The following is an 18,404-nucleotide window of genomic DNA, read 5'->3' on the forward strand; positions in this document are numbered from 1 at the left end:
CCTCCCAGATTACTTAAGAAGATATTTATAATGAAAAGACATTCCAGACACCAAGTGATCAATCTTAGCATCAGCAGTAATTTGAAAATATTACTTGTCTCCTTAAGTGACGCAATGAATAGACCATACATCATGCCAATGATACAGATCTAACTGGCTTGATTATAATACAGTTATTAAAATGTCAAAAGGGGTATCTAGAATAAAGATTACATGTCAATGAAATGCCATTGATTTGGATCCTGGATTTGAAAATAAAGAAAAGCTTTAACAAATGAACATTTTAGGGGAAATTGAGAAAGTCTGAATTTGTATAATTATTTAACTCTGTATTGATGTTAAATGTCTTGGGTATGAAACTACATTGTAATCATGTGGGAGATTTTTTAAGATTTATTTGTTTGAAAGGAAGGGGTTGGGAGACAGAAAGATCTCCCATCCACTTGTTGACTCCCCAAATGGCTGCAACGGCCGGAGTTGGGCTGATCCAAAGCCAGGAGCCAGGAGCTTCTTCCAGGTCGCCCACGTGGGTGCAAGGGCCCAAACACTTGGGCTACCCTCTGCTGGTTTCCTAGGCACATTAGCAAGAGTAGCCAGGACTCAAACCAGTGCCCATATGGAATGTCAGTGTCGCAGGCCACAGCTCTACCCACTGTGCCACACAGCCAGCCCCTATCCTTGTTTTAAGAAACACACTGAAGTGTAATGGGTGAAGTGTGCTGCCAGTTCTTTCAAAAGAAAAACACTTGTAGAGAATGCAAAGGTGGCAAAGTTAACAGTTGAGTATAGGTTAAAGGAGATATTCATCTGCTGGTTCACTCCCCAAACACTCGGAACACCCAGGGCCAGGCCAGGATTAAGCCAGGAACCTGGAATTCCATCCAACTCTCCCAAATAAGTAGCAGGGCTGCCTCCCAGCATACACTAGCAGGAAGCTGGATCAGAAGCAGAGTAGCTGGTACTCGAACCAGCACCATGATATGGGATGCAGGCATCCTAAGTGGCAGCTTAACTCACTGCAAAACAATGCATGGCTCAAAAGTCACGATTACCTCACTGTACTATCAACTGTCCCGTAGTTTTTTAAATTTTCAAAATAAGATGTTATAAGAAAATATAACTTAAAAGGAAATAGCTAACAAGTAGCATCTGGTGACTTTAGCGAAGTAGACCATCCTCCTCTTAACGTTAATCAAGCTCAATAAAGAATCAAAAGTGGTTAGAGGATAAATTGAAGAACACGTTATGATGGCAAATAAATTTCCAAGCCCATTCTTGTCTATTTAGACATATGGCTGGCCAGTAATACAAAGCTGTTGATGAATAAATTACAATAATATTAAGAGGAAGATAAAAAGCAAACATACTTTTCTTCTAAATTGTAATTCCTCAGGTGTGGGAGGACTGGTAGTGAAAGTTAACGTCGGGGCCATCAACGTAGGGGCTGGCATTGTGGCAGAGTGGGTTCAGCTGCTACCTGGGATGCCAGCATCCCATGTGAGTCCCTACTGCTCCAATTCCAATCCAGCTCTCTGCTAGTGCACCTAGGAAAAGAGTGAAGGGTGGCCCAGATGCTTGGGCCTTTGCACCAACATGAAAGACCCAGATGGAGCTCCAGGCTCCCAAGCTTGGCCTGGACCAGCCCTGGCTGCTGTGGCCATCTGGGAAGTGAGCCAGTGGATAGATCGAAGTTTGCTCACTTGTTCTCTAATTGCCTTTCAAAGAAATAAATCTTTTACAAAAAAAAAAAGTTAACAGAGGGAAGGCATTTGGCTCAGCAGCTAAGACGCCACCTTGGGATGCCAAGCAGCACCTGCATCCCATCTCAGAGTGCCTGTTTTGCGTCCCAGCTCCGCTCTCCATTCCAACTTCCTACTAACACTTTTCTGCTAATGCACACTCTGTGAGGAGTGTGGGCCTCCGTCACTCAACATGGAAAACTCAGGTTGAGTACCAGGCTCCTAGATTCAACCTGGTCCTAGCCTGGTCCAGCCCTGGCTGTGGCAGGCATTTGGAAAGTGAACGAGTTGATGGAAAACTGTGTGTGTGTGCACATGCGCACGTGCACGCGTGCACATGCATGCTTATGTGTCTCCTTCTGAAAATGAATAAAAATTGTTTTAAAAGCTAATGTAGGCCGGCGCCACGCCTCACTTGGCTAATCCTCCACCTGCAACGCTGGCACCCCGGGTTTTAGTCCCGGTTTGGGTGCCAGTTCTGTCCTGGTTGCTCCTCTTCCAGTCCAGCTCTCTGCTGTGGCTCGGGAAGGCAGTGGAGGATGGCCCAAGTGCTTGGGCCCTGCGCCTACATGGGAGACCAGGAGGAAGCACCTGGCTCCTGGCTTCGGATCAGCGCAGTGAGCTGGCCGTAGCAGCCATTTGGGGGGTGAACCATAGAGGGAAGACCTTTCTCCCTCTGTCTCTAACAGCCTGTCAAAAAAAAAAAAAAAGCAGCTAATGTAGAGGCTGGCACTGTGGCATAGGGGGTAAAGCTGCTGCCTGATTCGCTGGCATCCCATGTGGGCACAGGTTCAAGTCCCAGCTGCTCCACTTCTGATCCAGCTCTCTGCTATGGCCTGGGAAAGCAGTAGAAGATGGCCGCAGTCCTTGGGCCCCTACACGTGCCTGGGAGACCCAGAAGAAGCTCTTGGCTCCAGATTGGCGCAGCTCTGGCCTTTGTAGCCATCTGGAGAGTGAACCAGTGGATAGAAGACTTCTCTCTCTGCCTCTCTGTAATTCTACTTTTCAAATAAATAAATAATTTTTTAAAAAAAGTTAATGTAAAAAAGGAATAATTTTTTTAAAGTGGAATGCTGCAACTAGATGCTTTGTCACCTAAGCCTAATAAATTTAATAAAGTTAGATATATGTAATTAGACAAGACCATATTATTCTTAAATTTCCAAAACCCAGAATGGTATTATTCACCAGTGTGGTGATTTATCTTTTCACTAAAAAAATTATCCAGGTTTTTTTCTTGAGCTTATTTTCTAAAATAGGCACTGAAAAAGTTCTGTTAATATCACTGTCAGTACATAAAACGCTCCCCTAAATACTCAGCATCCTCTGTCTTTAAAGCTCTCAAAACACGGCTATACCTCGAATGCTGCCGGCAGACTCTGTTGAATTCAGCACAGTACAATTATTGTGTAGCCATACCCCGAAAAAGGGTCTTCACTCATGAGCTTGTTTCAGACGATGACACTTGAATCTAGGCACTCTGACATGACATGTGGGCAACCCAACCAGTATCTTAACTGTTAAACCAAATGCCCACCCAGGATTTTAAATTGTGTCAGAGTGCAGAGTTGGTAGGAGGGGCTTGCTGTATCATGATCCAGCACTCCCAATGCTGCTTCTATTTGGTATAGACGTTAAAAGGGAAAACACGGATGGATGGATGGGGTGTAGAAGAGCCTGGAAAGACAGCACTCCCTTTTACGACAGTGAGGGTAAGATTTTAGTGTGAACAGACTGCTCGAGAGGTTCTTTCAGAGAAGACAGCCCAGTTCCTATCCATTTCCTATGATCACAAGAGGGCACCTCTGCCTGCGAGCTACAGCTTTGACAGCGACGTTGTCCCTCCCTGAAGATAAGCTGGAGGCCCAGCTGGAAAAGGCTGAGCAGAAAGAGAAGCAGACCATGGGGACTAAAGGAACCTATGAAGAGTTATCCCAGAAGTCATGCGCCTGCTCCAAGCCCTATAGACCTGCTCCAAGCCCTACAGACCTGCTCCAAGCCCTGCAGACCTGCTCCAAGCCCTCTCATCTCCAGGGATGTTTTGGGCCCAAGAAATGTCAGAGTAGCTGAGAAGCACAAGAGCCAGTTTCCTGAACACCTGACTCTCTTCAGGGCCATCTCAGACCACTGCATGGGCCCTAGGATGTCCACCCAGAGGCGGCCTGCTTCCTCTTATGGAGGCTTTGTGGGGTGCAGGTCAAAGCTGGAGGGTGAATGGAGTAAGTCTTTCTGCCTGTGAGTGACTACTCAGGAGCAGGCTTTTCCAAAGCCTGCATTGTCTGGGAAACTCATGCCCCATCCCTGTGCCAATCATGCCTGGCTGATCACTCTCAGGTTGGAAAGAAAAGCGGAAGTAGGGATGAGGGGCAGCAGCAGGCAGGGTGTGTGCAGAAAGCCAAGCACTGTCAGTTCCTGTCCATCTCTGGGACGCAGTGACTGGGTGCACCATCCTGGCAGAGCTGGTTTCAGACGATGCAGTTAGCCTGCCTACCCCACCCTTCCCTCTGAAGCCGGTAACAAATGCAGCAAAGCTGATGACTGCACGGTGGGATAATCAGTCAAACTCTTTAATCTCCCTTTACACATTACATTAACATTCATATTGCAAGGCAGTCCATTCACAAATAGTACAGTTTGATAAAAACATCACGCACATACCCCCAAGAGTCTACCAGATTCAGTCACTTTACTAAATCATTAAAATAATACAAGTAATGAAAACATTATCATAATTCTTTAAAGCAATAAGGTCTGAGGCACTCTGGGAAAGATGTTCTCTTAAGTATAATGTGTCAGTGGTATCAAATTATATTACAAGACAGTCATCAGAGACCCAGTAATAAAGTACACTGTAATGACAATGACTTTATGATCTGGTATGTTCACTACGTACAATCCTATGTGGACAACTGTTGAAAGGAACATAGATAATGGGCAGCTGGGGTCCTTTCTAAATGAGGTTCTTAACTACGCAAAGATGAGGTGTGTTTTTAGCACACCGAAGACTGCTGCATCCCTACTGCAAGGTTACAGTACTCAGAGACATTCCTTTTTCACCCCTACCAGGTTCACTAAAGGTTAGAGTCGAAGAGCTCAGCTGACTCGCTGTGCTCACAGCTGGAGAGAGGTCAGAACTCTCTCCCCAGCATCCTCCACAGTGCAACCTCCACCCTCCTCTCAGTATCTCCAAGGCATACCTCTGAAATCAAATAGAGGGGAAGAGGGATTTTCCCTCCCATTTCTGACAAAACTGAGGTCAGAAAAAGCAGTGTATTACAAAATCCTCGTGTCGTGCAGCCACATGGCCATTTCTGCCATAAACTAGACTCAAAAAAACCTGATACACCTTCTTCCAAAGTGACTTTTCCCACATTCATGTACTGCCACACACGCAGTACACACTGGTGAGATGGTCGCATTGAGCGAGTGCTTCCCTATGCACAATTACGCAGGTAAACAATTAGCATGAGAGGGGGGAGGCAATTCCCAAGAAGGAATCCGATCACTGCTAAGGACGGGTCCACAGACGACAGCAAGTAACCCCGTCAGCAGCATCGGCACAAACCCCAGGTCACATAGTGTTCCGTAATTATGTCTATGGAATTCAAAATGTATATATATTTCCATATATATATAATACAAAATAAATCTAAAGAACTGCTAAAGTTCCAAGGATGCTTATCTTCAACATTCACCTGGAAAGCAGCTGGCTCCTTACGGCTGGTTTGCGGCAGTGACAAAAGCAACTAGAAGCAGGTTTAAGTAAAAGTGCTCAAAGGGCAAATGAGAAAACAGGTGTGCAGAGATGGGGGCAGGGACTGAGTTGAGCAAGGTTTCCTTTATTCTTCTCAGCCTGTTCCGACTCAAGACAAGTTCTTGAGGACACATAGCAAATGCTGTAGTCTTATCTATCATCAAAACAAAACTAGTCATAAAAAATTTCCTCTTCCTTCTGTACTCTCAACAAAATGCACAGTACAGTAAGAAGGTACATGGAGACGTCTCTTCTCATCGCAGGAGAAACTAGAATTGGGACATGAAGTGAGGCCGCGCACTGTCGAGCCGCCGGGTCAGGATCTCACAGCCAGTGTCCGTGACCAGCAGCGTGTGCTCAAACTGAGCAGACCGCTTTCCGTCTCTCGTCACCGCGGTCCAACCATCTGGCCAGGTTTCATCCTGCCACCCACCTTCAACAAACAAACAAAAACAAATGAAGAAAGTTCTTAATTTGAACACTTGACTTTTCTAAATTAACTGTCAAGTAAGTACCTTCTCAAGGAGGAAAAACAACTAGAAAATTCATTATTAAGATCTCTTCGGCTACCTCAACTAATTTAGCTCAAGCCTTTTCAACTTTAGTACCAAGGAACTCATGATATTTTCATTTTCTTGGGTGCTAAAACTTCACCTGTTTTTGTGTTTCCCAGGACCAAATCAAGATGATGCTTCCAAAATAAACACACTGGATCTCGTTTTAGAAGACACACTGATCACTCATCATAGCCTCTTAGCGGTAACTTCAATGAATGCAATCAGCTCTTACCTAGTGTAACTTTGGCATCAGACTAAACCATGCATGGCCTGTGTATGCTGTGAAGGAAATAATGTGGATTTTTACATTATGACTACATTTAACTCCTGCTATGATTTTTAAATGCCAGGCATACCACCAGACAGCAGGAATGGATCATACTGTGAAACTGTTTGCAGACCACACTGCTGTAACCAGAAAGAGGTGTAGAGAGGAAAGAGACTGACGAGATGGTAAGAATATGAGGAGGCAGAGAGGCTGGAGAGGAACTAAGACCAGAAAAGGAAAGCAAGGGTCAGTGCAGGTAGCCAGCAGACAGCGACAGCAAAGTCGGGGAGCCAGGGAGGCTTAAGGAAGGGAGAGCAGAAAACTGGGGTCCAAGAGAATCTGAGGTACAATGGGAAAAGTAATTCTGGTAAATATGTATTTACAAAGACTTTCTTGTTTCAAAATTAAATGTCAAAAAAAAAAATTCAATATGTTCTTCACTTTGAGCAATCTTCGGGTGAAGCGTGTTATGTGTAGACCTCAATGACTCTCACACACAAACTCTGCAGTGAGGCAATCTACTTTTGCCATATTAAATTCCAGGCTAAGAAGAAAATAGGAAGCAGCTTAAACAAAGTTAGCTCATGTGTTGTTAAACAACTAAGGATGAGTAAACAGTTGGTTTTTAAATGTAGTGACCTTTACATAACTGGATTTGAGACATACTTGCCACTCTGACTTTATCCTGCTCTGAAAAAACAAGGCTCTTTAGTATCGTCAAGTCAAACATATTTAACTACTATCTTCTTTGGATTTGAGACTTTGCATTCAAGAGCTGGGATTTAACCTGAGTTACAGTAAAGTATCTGTTTTTTGTTTTTTAAGATTTATTTATTTTTTTGAAAGCCAGACTTAGAGAGGAAGAGTAGACAGAGATCTTCCATCTGCTGGTTCAATCCCTAAATGGCCACAACAGCCAACCCCAGGTCAGGGTTAAAGCCAGGAGACAGGAAATTCATCTAGATCTCCCACATGGGTTGGAGGAGCCCAAGCACATGGGCCATCTTCCACTGCTTTTCCCAGACCATCAGCAGGGAGCTGGATCGGAGATGCCAGTGTCTCAGGCCATGGCTTTACGTGCTGTGCCACAATACCAGCTTCTATTTGCTGTAATTGGATGATTATCTGAGCTGGCCCCATAGAAACTTACTTGTTCACCACTGGAAATAGCACACTGTGGCTCACCAAACAGGTGCCAGTTGATGAAACTATTTAGGAACTTCAAAACATTCATGGAAAACTGAATTAAAAGGTAAGTTTATTTTGTGCGAAAATGTCATGAAAAATGCACATTATAAAAAAGTTGAAGTACTCTCATAGCCAAAAAGACACTTTCCTCCACTGCTGATATACTTACTTGATCTTACAATTGGCTGCACATGAGAACCTTACTCTCATTCTACAAGGATGACAGAAGCACTGCCTCACATTTGATTTGTGCATCTCTTAAAAGTGCACTAGGCATTGCATGTAAATATAAATCATCTCAATCCTTACAGCAGTCCTGGGCTGCTTGACAAGATTAGATTTTCAATTTTTATTCGACAGAAAAGGGCAATAAAGAATCAGGTTAAGAAGGGAGCCTCTAAAATGGCTTCCAAAGATCCCACTTCCTGGTATTCAGGCCCTGTGTGAGCCCCTCCTCTCCTCGGAGGTGGGCTGGATTCAGTGACTCACTCCTCAGGCAGAGATTATGGAAGTCACTCCTGAGGGTAAGTTACAAAAACACTGGGAGGACCCGGAGAGGAGAAACCCTTCACTCCAGGGTGCAGAGCACGGGCCGTACTGGCATTGCTCATTCTGGTCCTAGCCCCAGGAAAGCACTCGCAGAAAGCACGTCCCCGTTGTTACGACGGCTCTGTCAACCTCTCAATGCCAAGTCTGCTATCACTGTGACCTGCCTATCACACAGGACTAACCACAGCAGTCCTGGGACAGAAAGGCTGCCAGGGCTACAGATGCTTTGTCATGCCTTCTGCACAACAGCAGGATGCGACAAGATGACGTGAGTGCAGACCCTGAAGCGTTAAGGGTCACATGTCGAGACTGAAAAATTCTGCCACACAACTCAGTCGGTGACTTGGGCAAGTTGCTTACCCCCTTCAAGGATCAGTCTGTGCCTCTGTGTGAGTCTAATGGGGATAAGGGCTACCTCATTACTGTGGAGAATTCCACCACGTAACCACACCTGCCCCAGGGTGGGCGGTTCAGCAGATGGTCTAACTTGTGTTTTCCTCCTCATTCTCTTCCCTGTCAATCAGGTTCTAGACAGGCATGATGTGTGGTACTCATGACAACAATGTACCCTTTGACAGGATCTTTATGAAAAGGGACCAGAATTCAAGTACTTCAGCATCTACTGACAGCAGAAATACCTCCTGTGAGTATTGTTTTCTTGCCAAGTCTTAAAAAATTTAAAGTTCTCTATATGAAACTGAATCAAGTTAGAGACGGGAAAGGGATTGGTAATGAAGCAAAAAAAGCAAGCAGGTAGACCAGACCTCTGATCTGATAAATAATCAGAAATAGATAAAAATTCAATTAAAGAATGTTAAAGCATCAATTCTCCTCACCTTCACAAATCATTGGCTCAATCGTAAATACATGGCCCGACTTCATTACTCCAACTGCTTTATTTTCTGAAATTAAAGGAAAAAAAATTTCAAAAAATAGCAAAAACCAGCAACTAAACAGCTCAGTAGGAAATAGTACATAACTTATATTCCCAACAATGAGTCTTAAATGACTTTCTCCTGTCCTGAATCCCTTAAATTTATCATCCAACAAACGGACAGGTAACTAGCAGTGTTAGGGCACATTTCATTCTGCTCAGATTGTCCCTAGGCAAATCAGAGACATCAATGAGATAGATTTCAAACACAAGCATCACTTCTGTAAAAGGAAAAATGCTATCATTTATGTTATTGCATGGTTTGAATTGTAATCACAGAACCAAACAAATTTCTATTACTCATCCAGGTACAGCAATGTGAAGATGAAAAGGGAATAACAGATGTTTCAGATACCAGAGGTCCCCCACTTTCCAGGGGGGGGACGCGTTTTTGTCTGTAAAGGCACAGCCCATAGAAACTGCTATACAAATTCACAAAGTTTTCTAAGTCATCTTGTTTTCTTCATCTTCAAGGAGAGAGCAAAGCCTCTGCATGCTACCGTATTTTCAGAAATGCTGGAGAAACCATTCTCTTCTAGGTGAAAATAAGTTCCATTCCTAAATACTGTTTTTTAGCTTTTTTGCCCGACTTCACTGATAGTATTTTTCAGAACCACCATGAGACACGCAGGTATGAACTAAAGTGTCCAGACCTGTCATCTCTCAAAAAATGCCAAAAATTTTAAATACAGGAATAGGCCTTTTTAGGTAACCTAAGACAAAAATGGGGAACTAGCTTAAATTTCAGATTCAAAAACTGGTAGGGACAGCAACTAAGTAATGCCTGCATTTGCTCTAACTGACCACTAGATGGCAAACACATGCGCCTTTCTGGGTTCCTTTGTAAGGTTGTTGATGGTCATGATTCCACGGGCAATCAGCAACAAATGTATCCAATGTGACTCCATCTGTGGAACTCTATTCTTTCTGGAGATGGTTTGATCTCACCTACACATTTATATTCCTACACCCTCCTGGTGAACAACTAGCATGCTGCTTACTACTACCTTGGGTATTGCCAAAATACACTTCATGCAGATTCCAAATCCAGAATTTCACAAAATCTTTAAAGAAAAAAATAAAAATATTTTTGACTTTTCACTTCTAATCTGGTAAACTTTCCCTCAAAATTGTAAGCAATTTATTACACACACATAACCAGCATGTATTCCCTTGGGGATACCAAAAAGAAAAAATGTCAAGAGTATCAGTGTGCTGCCACAAAAAGAAGGAATCTAGAGCTTTGCTGTCCAATACAGCAGCACTGAGCCCTTGAGCTACATAACAACCTGAAAAGATCAGATCTGAGATGGGCTCATCAGTGTAAAAACACCCTAGATTTCTTACTTTTTGTAAAGATTTATTTCTTTGAAAGTCAGAGTTACACAGATAGAGAGGAGAGGCAGAGAGAGAGCAAGCCCCAACACTCTGGATTTCAAAGACTAACACAGCATGTAATTTCAATCATTTCTACACTGATAAAATGTTGAAATGTTAGTATTCTGTATTTGTGATGGGTAAAATAAAGTATATCATTTAAATAAATTTTGCATATTTCTTTTTTCCTTTTTAGTTGCTGCTAGAAAACAGAGGGAACTTCAAAACATTCATGGAAAACTGTAATTAGAAGATAAATTTAAGGGCAGGCATTCGGCCTAGTGTTTAAGATGCCAGAATTTTGTCATCGGCTTCTGCTCACACCCTGGGAGGCTGAAGGCTTTGGTTCAGGCGATTGGATTCCTGCCACAGATGCGGGAGACCCACACTGCACTCCTTGCTTTGGCTTCTGCCTTGGTGCTGCACAGCCCAGGGCCACTGCGGGCTCTTCTCTACATCTCAAATAAATAAACATTAAAAAAAAGAGAGAGAGAAAGCTTATTTTGGTTCAAAAAGTCTTGAAACACATGCAAAGGTATTGCATAATAATGTATTTTCCTCAAACTTTTGAAATACGCTTGTATGTATCCCATAATCTGAATATATTTCTACAGGACATAATTGATATGGTGAATCCATATTCTACTCCTGTTTCTGCCACTGATTTATTATAGTTCTAGAAATCACTCAACAAAGGGGGCTGGCGCTGTGGCGCAGTGGGTTAATCCTCTGCCTGTGGTGCTAGCATCCCATATGGGCGCCAGTTCTAGTCCCGGCTGCTCCTCTTCCCTTCCAGCTCTCTGCTATGGCCTGGGAAAGCAGTGGAAGATGGCCCAAGTTATTGGGCCCCTGCACCCACATAGGTGACCCAGAAGAAGCTCCTGGCTCCTGGCTTCAGATTGGCGCAGCTCTGGCTGTTGTGGCCATCTGGGGAGTGAACCAGTGGATGGAAGAATTTTCTCTGTCTCTCCCTCTCACTGTCTGTAACTCTACCTCTCAAATAAATAAATAAAATCTTAAAAAAAAAATAAATCACTCAACAAATATACATTATCCAAGTAACTCACATATTGCAGATACTGTATCAGGTACTTTTAAAAAATTGTACCTGCTTTTAAATACCTATCTCACAGAATCATTTTAATATACATTTCTAAATGTAGGCCACTATCATTACATCCCAACCACTAGTGACTTACATAAAGCAGCAACCAACCTTTCACTGAACAAGGAATTTTCTTAGTTACACAAGGACTTCCTGGTCCCTCTCTCATTTGGGTTAAGAACAGAGTTACAAACTAAGGCAGACATTATTTACATTCAAAGGTTTCTCTGCTGTACAAAACTCCCCCAGCAGCTTCCTTAACACTTCCCTAAAGGGATCACAACATATTTTGTTTTGTATAAACTCAATTTACACTTGATTTCTCATAAACATATCAAATGCATAAAGTGAAATACGCCTAGTGCCTGCCTCTGTCAGAACTAAGTAAATGTAATATGAAGCTCAGGAGGCAGCTCATGTCAGTCGCACTACACTTTGCCAACATCACCATGACCCCATGTCTCCTTCTCCCATAAATTCTACTCTCAATGGCTCCTCTCTAATCGGCATCTAAATCCGAGTTTCCAGTTGCCACTGCAAGAGCTTTTCTCTCTCTCTCTTTCTCTCTCTCTCTAGCTACTTCCATTCTGAGAAAAGGAATGCACACTCAGGCGATTCAGAATTGTGATCAAATGACTCACAATGTTATCATCATCATCATCATCATCCCTCAAGTATATATTAGGGCCATTACGTGTACTATTTTTCTGCACTGTGTTGAGTGTTTTTCCTGTATTCTCAATCTTCACAGCAATTCCATGAAAGTATCAATCCTACTATTGTTCAGATGAGAAAATCCAAGCACAAGAGATACATGAAAGTGTTTACATAGCAATAGCTCAATACACATGCTAAATCCCCTCCCAGGTCACTAGGTGTAGACAGCTTTCATTTTTGGTACTGACTTAACAGGCTCACTTCTGCACATGTCTTCTCTCTCAAGAAAAAAGGCTTTGAAGACACTGTTTTTACACTTCCTGTGTTATTCTAGCATCCAGCTTTCAACTCAAGGACAGGTATGTTTATTCCGCCTCTGTCTCTACCATCAAATTGTACATAACAAATACTAAGAACTCAAATCAAACTAATTAAGATGCACTGATTTCACCAAAGGAATCAGAATGGTAATAGCCAGTCATGGGGCAGAGCACTGACTGTTCGCCAAAATTAATTTGCTTTCAGGCTGGCGCTGCAGCTCACTAGGCTAATCCTCCACCTGCCGTGCTGGCACCCTGGGGTTCTAGTTCCGGTTGGGGCGCTGGATTCTGTCCCGGTTGCTCCTCTTCCAGTCCAGCTCTCTGTTGTGGCCCAGGAAGGCAGTGGAGGGTGACCCAAGTGCTTGGGTCCTGTACCCACATGGGAGACCAGGAGGAAGCATCTGGCTCCTGGCTTTGGATCGGCGCTGCACGCCAGCCGTAGCAGCCATTTTGGGGATGAACCAACAGAAGGGAGACCTTTCTCTCTCTCTCTCTCACTGTCTAATTCTGCCTGTCAAAAAATAAAATAAAAATTTTAAAAAAATTGATTTGCTTTCTTTCAAGAAATGCCAATGGAAAGTGAATGTAAATGATTTATGTCAATTCCAGACTGCCTCAATAAAATCTCTCAAGTACAGGCTTCTGCCAATCGTCTCTCACTGTCCCTCTACGGCATCTTCCCCACCAACAAGTCCCAAGGTACTCATGAAAGCCCTTCCTGGATAAAGATGAGCCTTGGTCACAGAGTAATGGCCCTGACACCATGGTGACAAAACACACCCAACTGTGTGTTATGAGAGCAGGACACAAACTTGGATTGTGTTTGAGCAAACATAAATTTGGGGGGAGGCCATTCTTATGAGCTAACAGATTAATCAATACAAAACACTAGGTCCTGTTTAATGTTTGGATTAGTACTTGTTGAATAAGTGAGCAGCACATACAAAATCTCTGTGGACAGTACTTACTGGCATAGTGAGGGACGTTGGGGGCTGTGTGGAAAAGCTTATGAATCCCATGCCCACAGTAGCTTCGAACAACTGAAAACCCGTTTGCTTGGGCATGTTTCTGAATAATGTTTCCCAGTTCTCTGTATCGAACACCAGGCTTCACTGAAAGGAAAAGAGAAAACTCATGACATGGAGTAACAATCACTAACATTTGGTAAGCAATTACAGTCTATTTGCCAGGAACCTCTCTAAAGGCTCTGTACGTCTTCATGCTGAAACTAACAGGTAAGGAGACCGGGGCACACCAGAGGCCATGTGGCCAGCAAAGGACAAAGCCCTGATCCACAGAGCAGCACCAGAGGTCCAAAAGAGGAGGATATTTTGCAAAATTAAGAAGTAGAAGATAGGCATCTTTTTGCTTCCTCTAACAACAGGGAATAAAACAATGGAAAACACACCTCTCTAGATCCTTCCCTAAGGCCAAATGTTCTCTTCTAGTAAAGTGAGAAAAGATTGTTATCAAGAGAAAAACAATGCCAGAAAGTTAACTTGAGTCATTCTAAGGTTCAGTCTGGTCAACTTCTCAAAGAATTACTTCCCCTGGGCTTCTTTATCTCCATAAAAATGATTCTCAAACTATTCATAGTTGCCTGTGTGGTAGGTACTAGGGGTAACATAAAAAAAGGTACTCTCATTCTATATTTCCTATTTAACTTTTACGGTTTTTATTACTGTTTTAATAAAAAAGAAAATGAAACACGTGCTTCTCATTGCTCTCAAGGCTCTCCTAGCACTAAGACCCCAGGAACTGGACATGGCACACGGCTGGGGGGGGGGGGTGGATCGCACAGGTACAACAATACTGTAATCATCCGTATTCAATAAAGAACACCTGAGGCTGGCAATGTGCACAGGTCAGGCCCTAAGCTTCGACACTGGCACCCTGCAATGGGCACCAGTTCAAGTCCCAGCTTTTCTGCTTCTAATCCACCTGCTTGCTAATGTGCCTGGGAAGGCAGCAGAAGATGGCCCAAGTACTTAAGCCCCTGCTACCCACACGGGAGGAAAGGACAGTCCAAACCTCACTATTGTGGCCATGTGGAGAGCAAATGAGCTAATGGAATTTCTCCCCCTTCTCTCTGTTGCTCTGTCTCTCAAATGAATAAATAAATCTTTAAAAATAAAGAAAAACAGAAAATCCTTGTTGAGCAATCATGAGAGGACACGAGATTTTTTTCCCCTAATTCTCAAACTGAAGGCAAATTTGGTCCCAAGACTAGTATCTGGAGACATTTTGGCTGTCGCACGGGGATGATGGTGTAACTGACACCTAATGGGTATGTTAGGTAGGAAGTCAGTTATTAGCTTATGTGTGTGTGACATAAAGGCCTAAAGAGAAGACATCTATGTCCAGCATATGCATCTGCATCTCAAAGTCATGCCGATAATGTTTCAGGGCTAGCCTGGCCTTCGCATCCTGCCCTGCCCCCTTCTACCTGATAACCTGCCAGGTGGAGGTCCCTGCCCCTTCTGCCTGACAGTCTTCCACAATCTCCCAGATGCAGCCCAGTATCTGCATTTCAAACACCCTGCTCCGGATCCCGATTCTCTAGGGGGTCCTGCTCACCCTTCCTCTGAACACAGGATGGCGCCAGCTAGGCTTCCTCCTGTCTGATACCTTCAAGGGAAAACTCAGATAGGAGCTTCTTAATATTTACAGCCATAAAATCCTTTGTTTCAGGGGGAGATGTGTGAAGATAGAGACCCATCTCCTTAAAAACCTCCGGCCTCAACCAGACTGCGCGCTCAGCCCTCTGCCTCTCTGCTGAGCTGCCCGCCTGGTCTGGCCAGGTGTACTCTCTCCACTCAACCATGTAACCTTGCTCCCCCCCCCCCCCCATTCCGAGCAACTGCACTCTCTCCCAGGACCTGTCTGGAGAGGTGCCCATCCGTTCTTAAGGAGGTCCCTTCCCTAATAAACTTTGCTACTTTTACTTTCTACTACTCTGTCTCACGCCTGAATTCTTTCTTGCATGAAGACAAGAACCCTGCAATTTCTCTGGTAACAGGTAGAGACCAGGAATGTAGCTAAGCCTCTTACAACACACAGGGCAGGCAGGCCCCTACAATAAAAAATTATCAAGCCCAAAATGCAGACTGGGAAACTCTATTCCAGAAGGTTAATTTCAACAACTTCTCAAACCCTCCAGTGTTCTACACAAGGTAACAGTCAAATTAGTGCAAAGTAAAGGGCAGGAATGACTTTTAAGGTGTTGTTAGCACTTTTTGGATATCAAGCAAGTCTGTCCCAGAACTTCCTGGCTACTGCTGGGAAGACTCCAAGTTCTCATAGTTTTGTTAATAAGTTCTAGTTTTGTGTCTTTGTGAAATAATATTACAGTTGTCTGGTTACCTGAATCAACTCAGAGAAGCAAAAAGGATATAGGCACTGAACATATTATCAAGCAGAAACCCTAAAAATTATTTAAAACTAAATAGGAAACTAAATGCTGGGCCAGCATGTGGCTTAGCAGGTAAAGGCACCGCCTGCAGTGCCGGCATCCCACAAGGGTGCTGGTTTGAGTCTTGGATGCTCCACTTCTGATCCAGCTTTCTGCTACGGCCTGGGAAAGCAGTAGAAGATGGCCCAAGTCCTTGGGCCCCTGCAACCGTGTGGGAGAATCAGAGGAAACTCCAAGTTCTTGGCTTCAGACGAGCCCAGTTCCAGCTGTTACGGCCATTTGGGGAGTAAACCAGTGGATGAACAACATCTCTCTCTATATATCTCTGCCTCTCAAATAAATAAATCCTTTTAAGAAAAAAAAAAAAAAAAGACACTAAACACTAAAGTTCTCACTTCAAATTATTACCAAGGATACCGAAGTTTTCGAATAATCAACAGTGAATAAGTAAAAATGAATTTTACATATTGATATACAAAAAATCACATTCTTTCATTTTAATTTCTTCATTTTACTAAATTAATAAAAACTTCATCATCTCCCATCCATACTAAAGAGTGGACTAAAAAATGGGCAAGCGTGCCACAACAGGATAAGCCACTGCTTGGGATACCAGCATCCCAAAGCACAGTGCCAGTTCAAGTCCTGGCTATACCACTTCTGATCCAGCTTCCTGCTAATGCATCCTTGGGCCCATGTCATCCAAGACAGAGACCCACATGGAATTTCAGGCTACTGCCTTCAGCTTGGCACAGCCCTGAGTATTGTGGGCATTTAGGTAACTAACCAACAGATGGAAGTATAAGGGTACATACTCTCATGCTCTGTCACTCTGCCTTTCCAATAAACAAATGAATAGAATGAGGCCTATTGAAGTAACACCTTGTCAGCAGGGACTCCATTTTGGAGCACTTGAGACTCCATTCTGGGAAAGTGCCCCCCCCCCCCCCCCCCCGGCCCGTGAGACTCTGGTCTGAAACTATGATCTAAAATAGTTGAACAATAGCAGTCCACTACATCACACTTGGAAGAGCATAGAAACCCCCTAGCATGATTGCTCAAGCTTGGAAGTGGATAGGCTACACCTGAATTAATGATAAAAATGTAATTTGTGTATGTCCTACATATGATTAAAACCAATACCTGGATTAATGTCAAGATTATAAATGGAATTGTTAAGATTGTAACTGGTACTGTCAAGATTATAACTGATACTAGTTTCACATAGGTTTTAGGTCAGCTTGACCCAGGTAACCATGTATTCCCCCTGTTCCTAGCAACCATGAATTCCCCTCCAAATTTTGTGGTTTTCGCCTTTATAAACCCTGTTGCTTTGGGCTTCAGGGTCAAGAGTTCTTTAGGGCAAGAGCCCACTCTCCACCGCCGGCAATAAAGGACCATCAAATTTTATCAATGTGTGGAGCTCCTTTGTTTGCACTCGCTCAGGTACAACACTATCTTTGTTGCACAGGTTACACATGCTAATGTGAAAAGGTTTCTAAGATATTAATAGCTGACAAACACCAAATTATAGAACATCACTAACAGTACAATTCTATTTAACCTAATTAAATGCATAAACATGCATGTTTGTGAATGTTTCAATAAGGACACAGGAGAAAGCAAAAATCTAAATGTTAACAAAAGTGATGGAAAATGTAAGGAAAATTGTAAGCATGTAGAAGGACTGCTCATTTTTCTCTGATTGCTTGACTTTTTTATAATTAGGACATATCTGCACAGGTGAAAGAATGAAAAAGTAGAAATAAAAACTCCACTACAATCCTCTTCATTTATCACAGAAAGACTGTCATAGAAGAGCAAGGAATGCTGGGTAGTCATCTGGTCCATCCCCATCTAAGGATTCCCAAATCACCCTTAAACCCATCCCTACCACAGCCAAAGCGAATTCGAGTAGAGAAGCACAGAGGTAGCAAACGCACAGTTGTGCAGAGGGCGCTCCTCATCAGGCCACCCACAGACAGCAACACCAATGGGTGCCCCGCACTGAGGCTGACCTGCATCAATGGCTTGCATGAGACACTCGTACGTGGTCTGAACAAGCTTCCGTGCTCCCTCATCCACATCACCAACAAAAAACGTCTCATTCAGGTCCCCGTGATAACCGTTGCGATACAGAGTAATGTCCACTGCAAAAGAAGGTACAAATAAGAAGACAACATTTCTTCCCCACCCCCCCCAATCACTCTTTTTCTAACATGATCGCTTCAAGCAGCCTAATGAAAAAGTTATTGCATTCTCAAATTAGACACCAACAAATATACAGTTCCTGCCCAACAGCAACTCCTGGAGTGCTATGTAACTACACTCACTGTGAAGAACAGGAGCACGGTCATGCAGCACAAGCCAGATGCTAGTTTTTTATGCTCTTAAAGTAACTGGACCAAGAAAAATGTATGCAGGATGCAATCATGCAAGATAAAAAAATTCAGTCAATAATAATGAATTGAGGACTTTGTTACATTTTGGCATTAAATAGAAAATACTATTCTCACTATCTTAAATATGCTTCTTCCTCCTTTT

The 18,404-nt window shown here is 43.3% G+C and overlaps 1 protein-coding gene across 4 annotated transcripts in view; it reads right to left on the reverse strand.

Annotated features, from left to right (window-relative positions):
• Positions 1-4,285: 4,285 nt before the first annotated feature.
• Positions 4,286-18,404, reverse strand: part of METAP1 (methionyl aminopeptidase 1) — a 56,861-nt gene continuing 42,742 nt past the window's right edge. For all 4 annotated transcript variants that reach the window (XM_062199836.1, XM_062199835.1, XM_062199837.1 and 1 more), the window contains 4 exons: positions 17,879-18,010; positions 13,417-13,560; positions 8,892-8,957; positions 4,286-5,926 (listed from right to left, as the gene is read on the reverse strand). In XM_062199836.1, the coding sequence (XP_062055820.1) occupies positions 5,763-5,926; positions 8,892-8,957; positions 13,417-13,560; positions 17,879-18,010 (506 nt within the window). In that variant the 3' untranslated portion in view covers positions 4,286-5,762. The remainder of the gene's footprint in view (positions 5,927-8,891; positions 8,958-13,416; positions 13,561-17,878; positions 18,011-18,404) is intronic.

This window comes from Lepus europaeus, chromosome 8, assembly GCF_033115175.1.
Source record: "Lepus europaeus isolate LE1 chromosome 8, mLepTim1.pri, whole genome shotgun sequence".
NCBI lineage: Eukaryota > Metazoa > Chordata > Mammalia > Lagomorpha > Leporidae > Lepus > Lepus europaeus.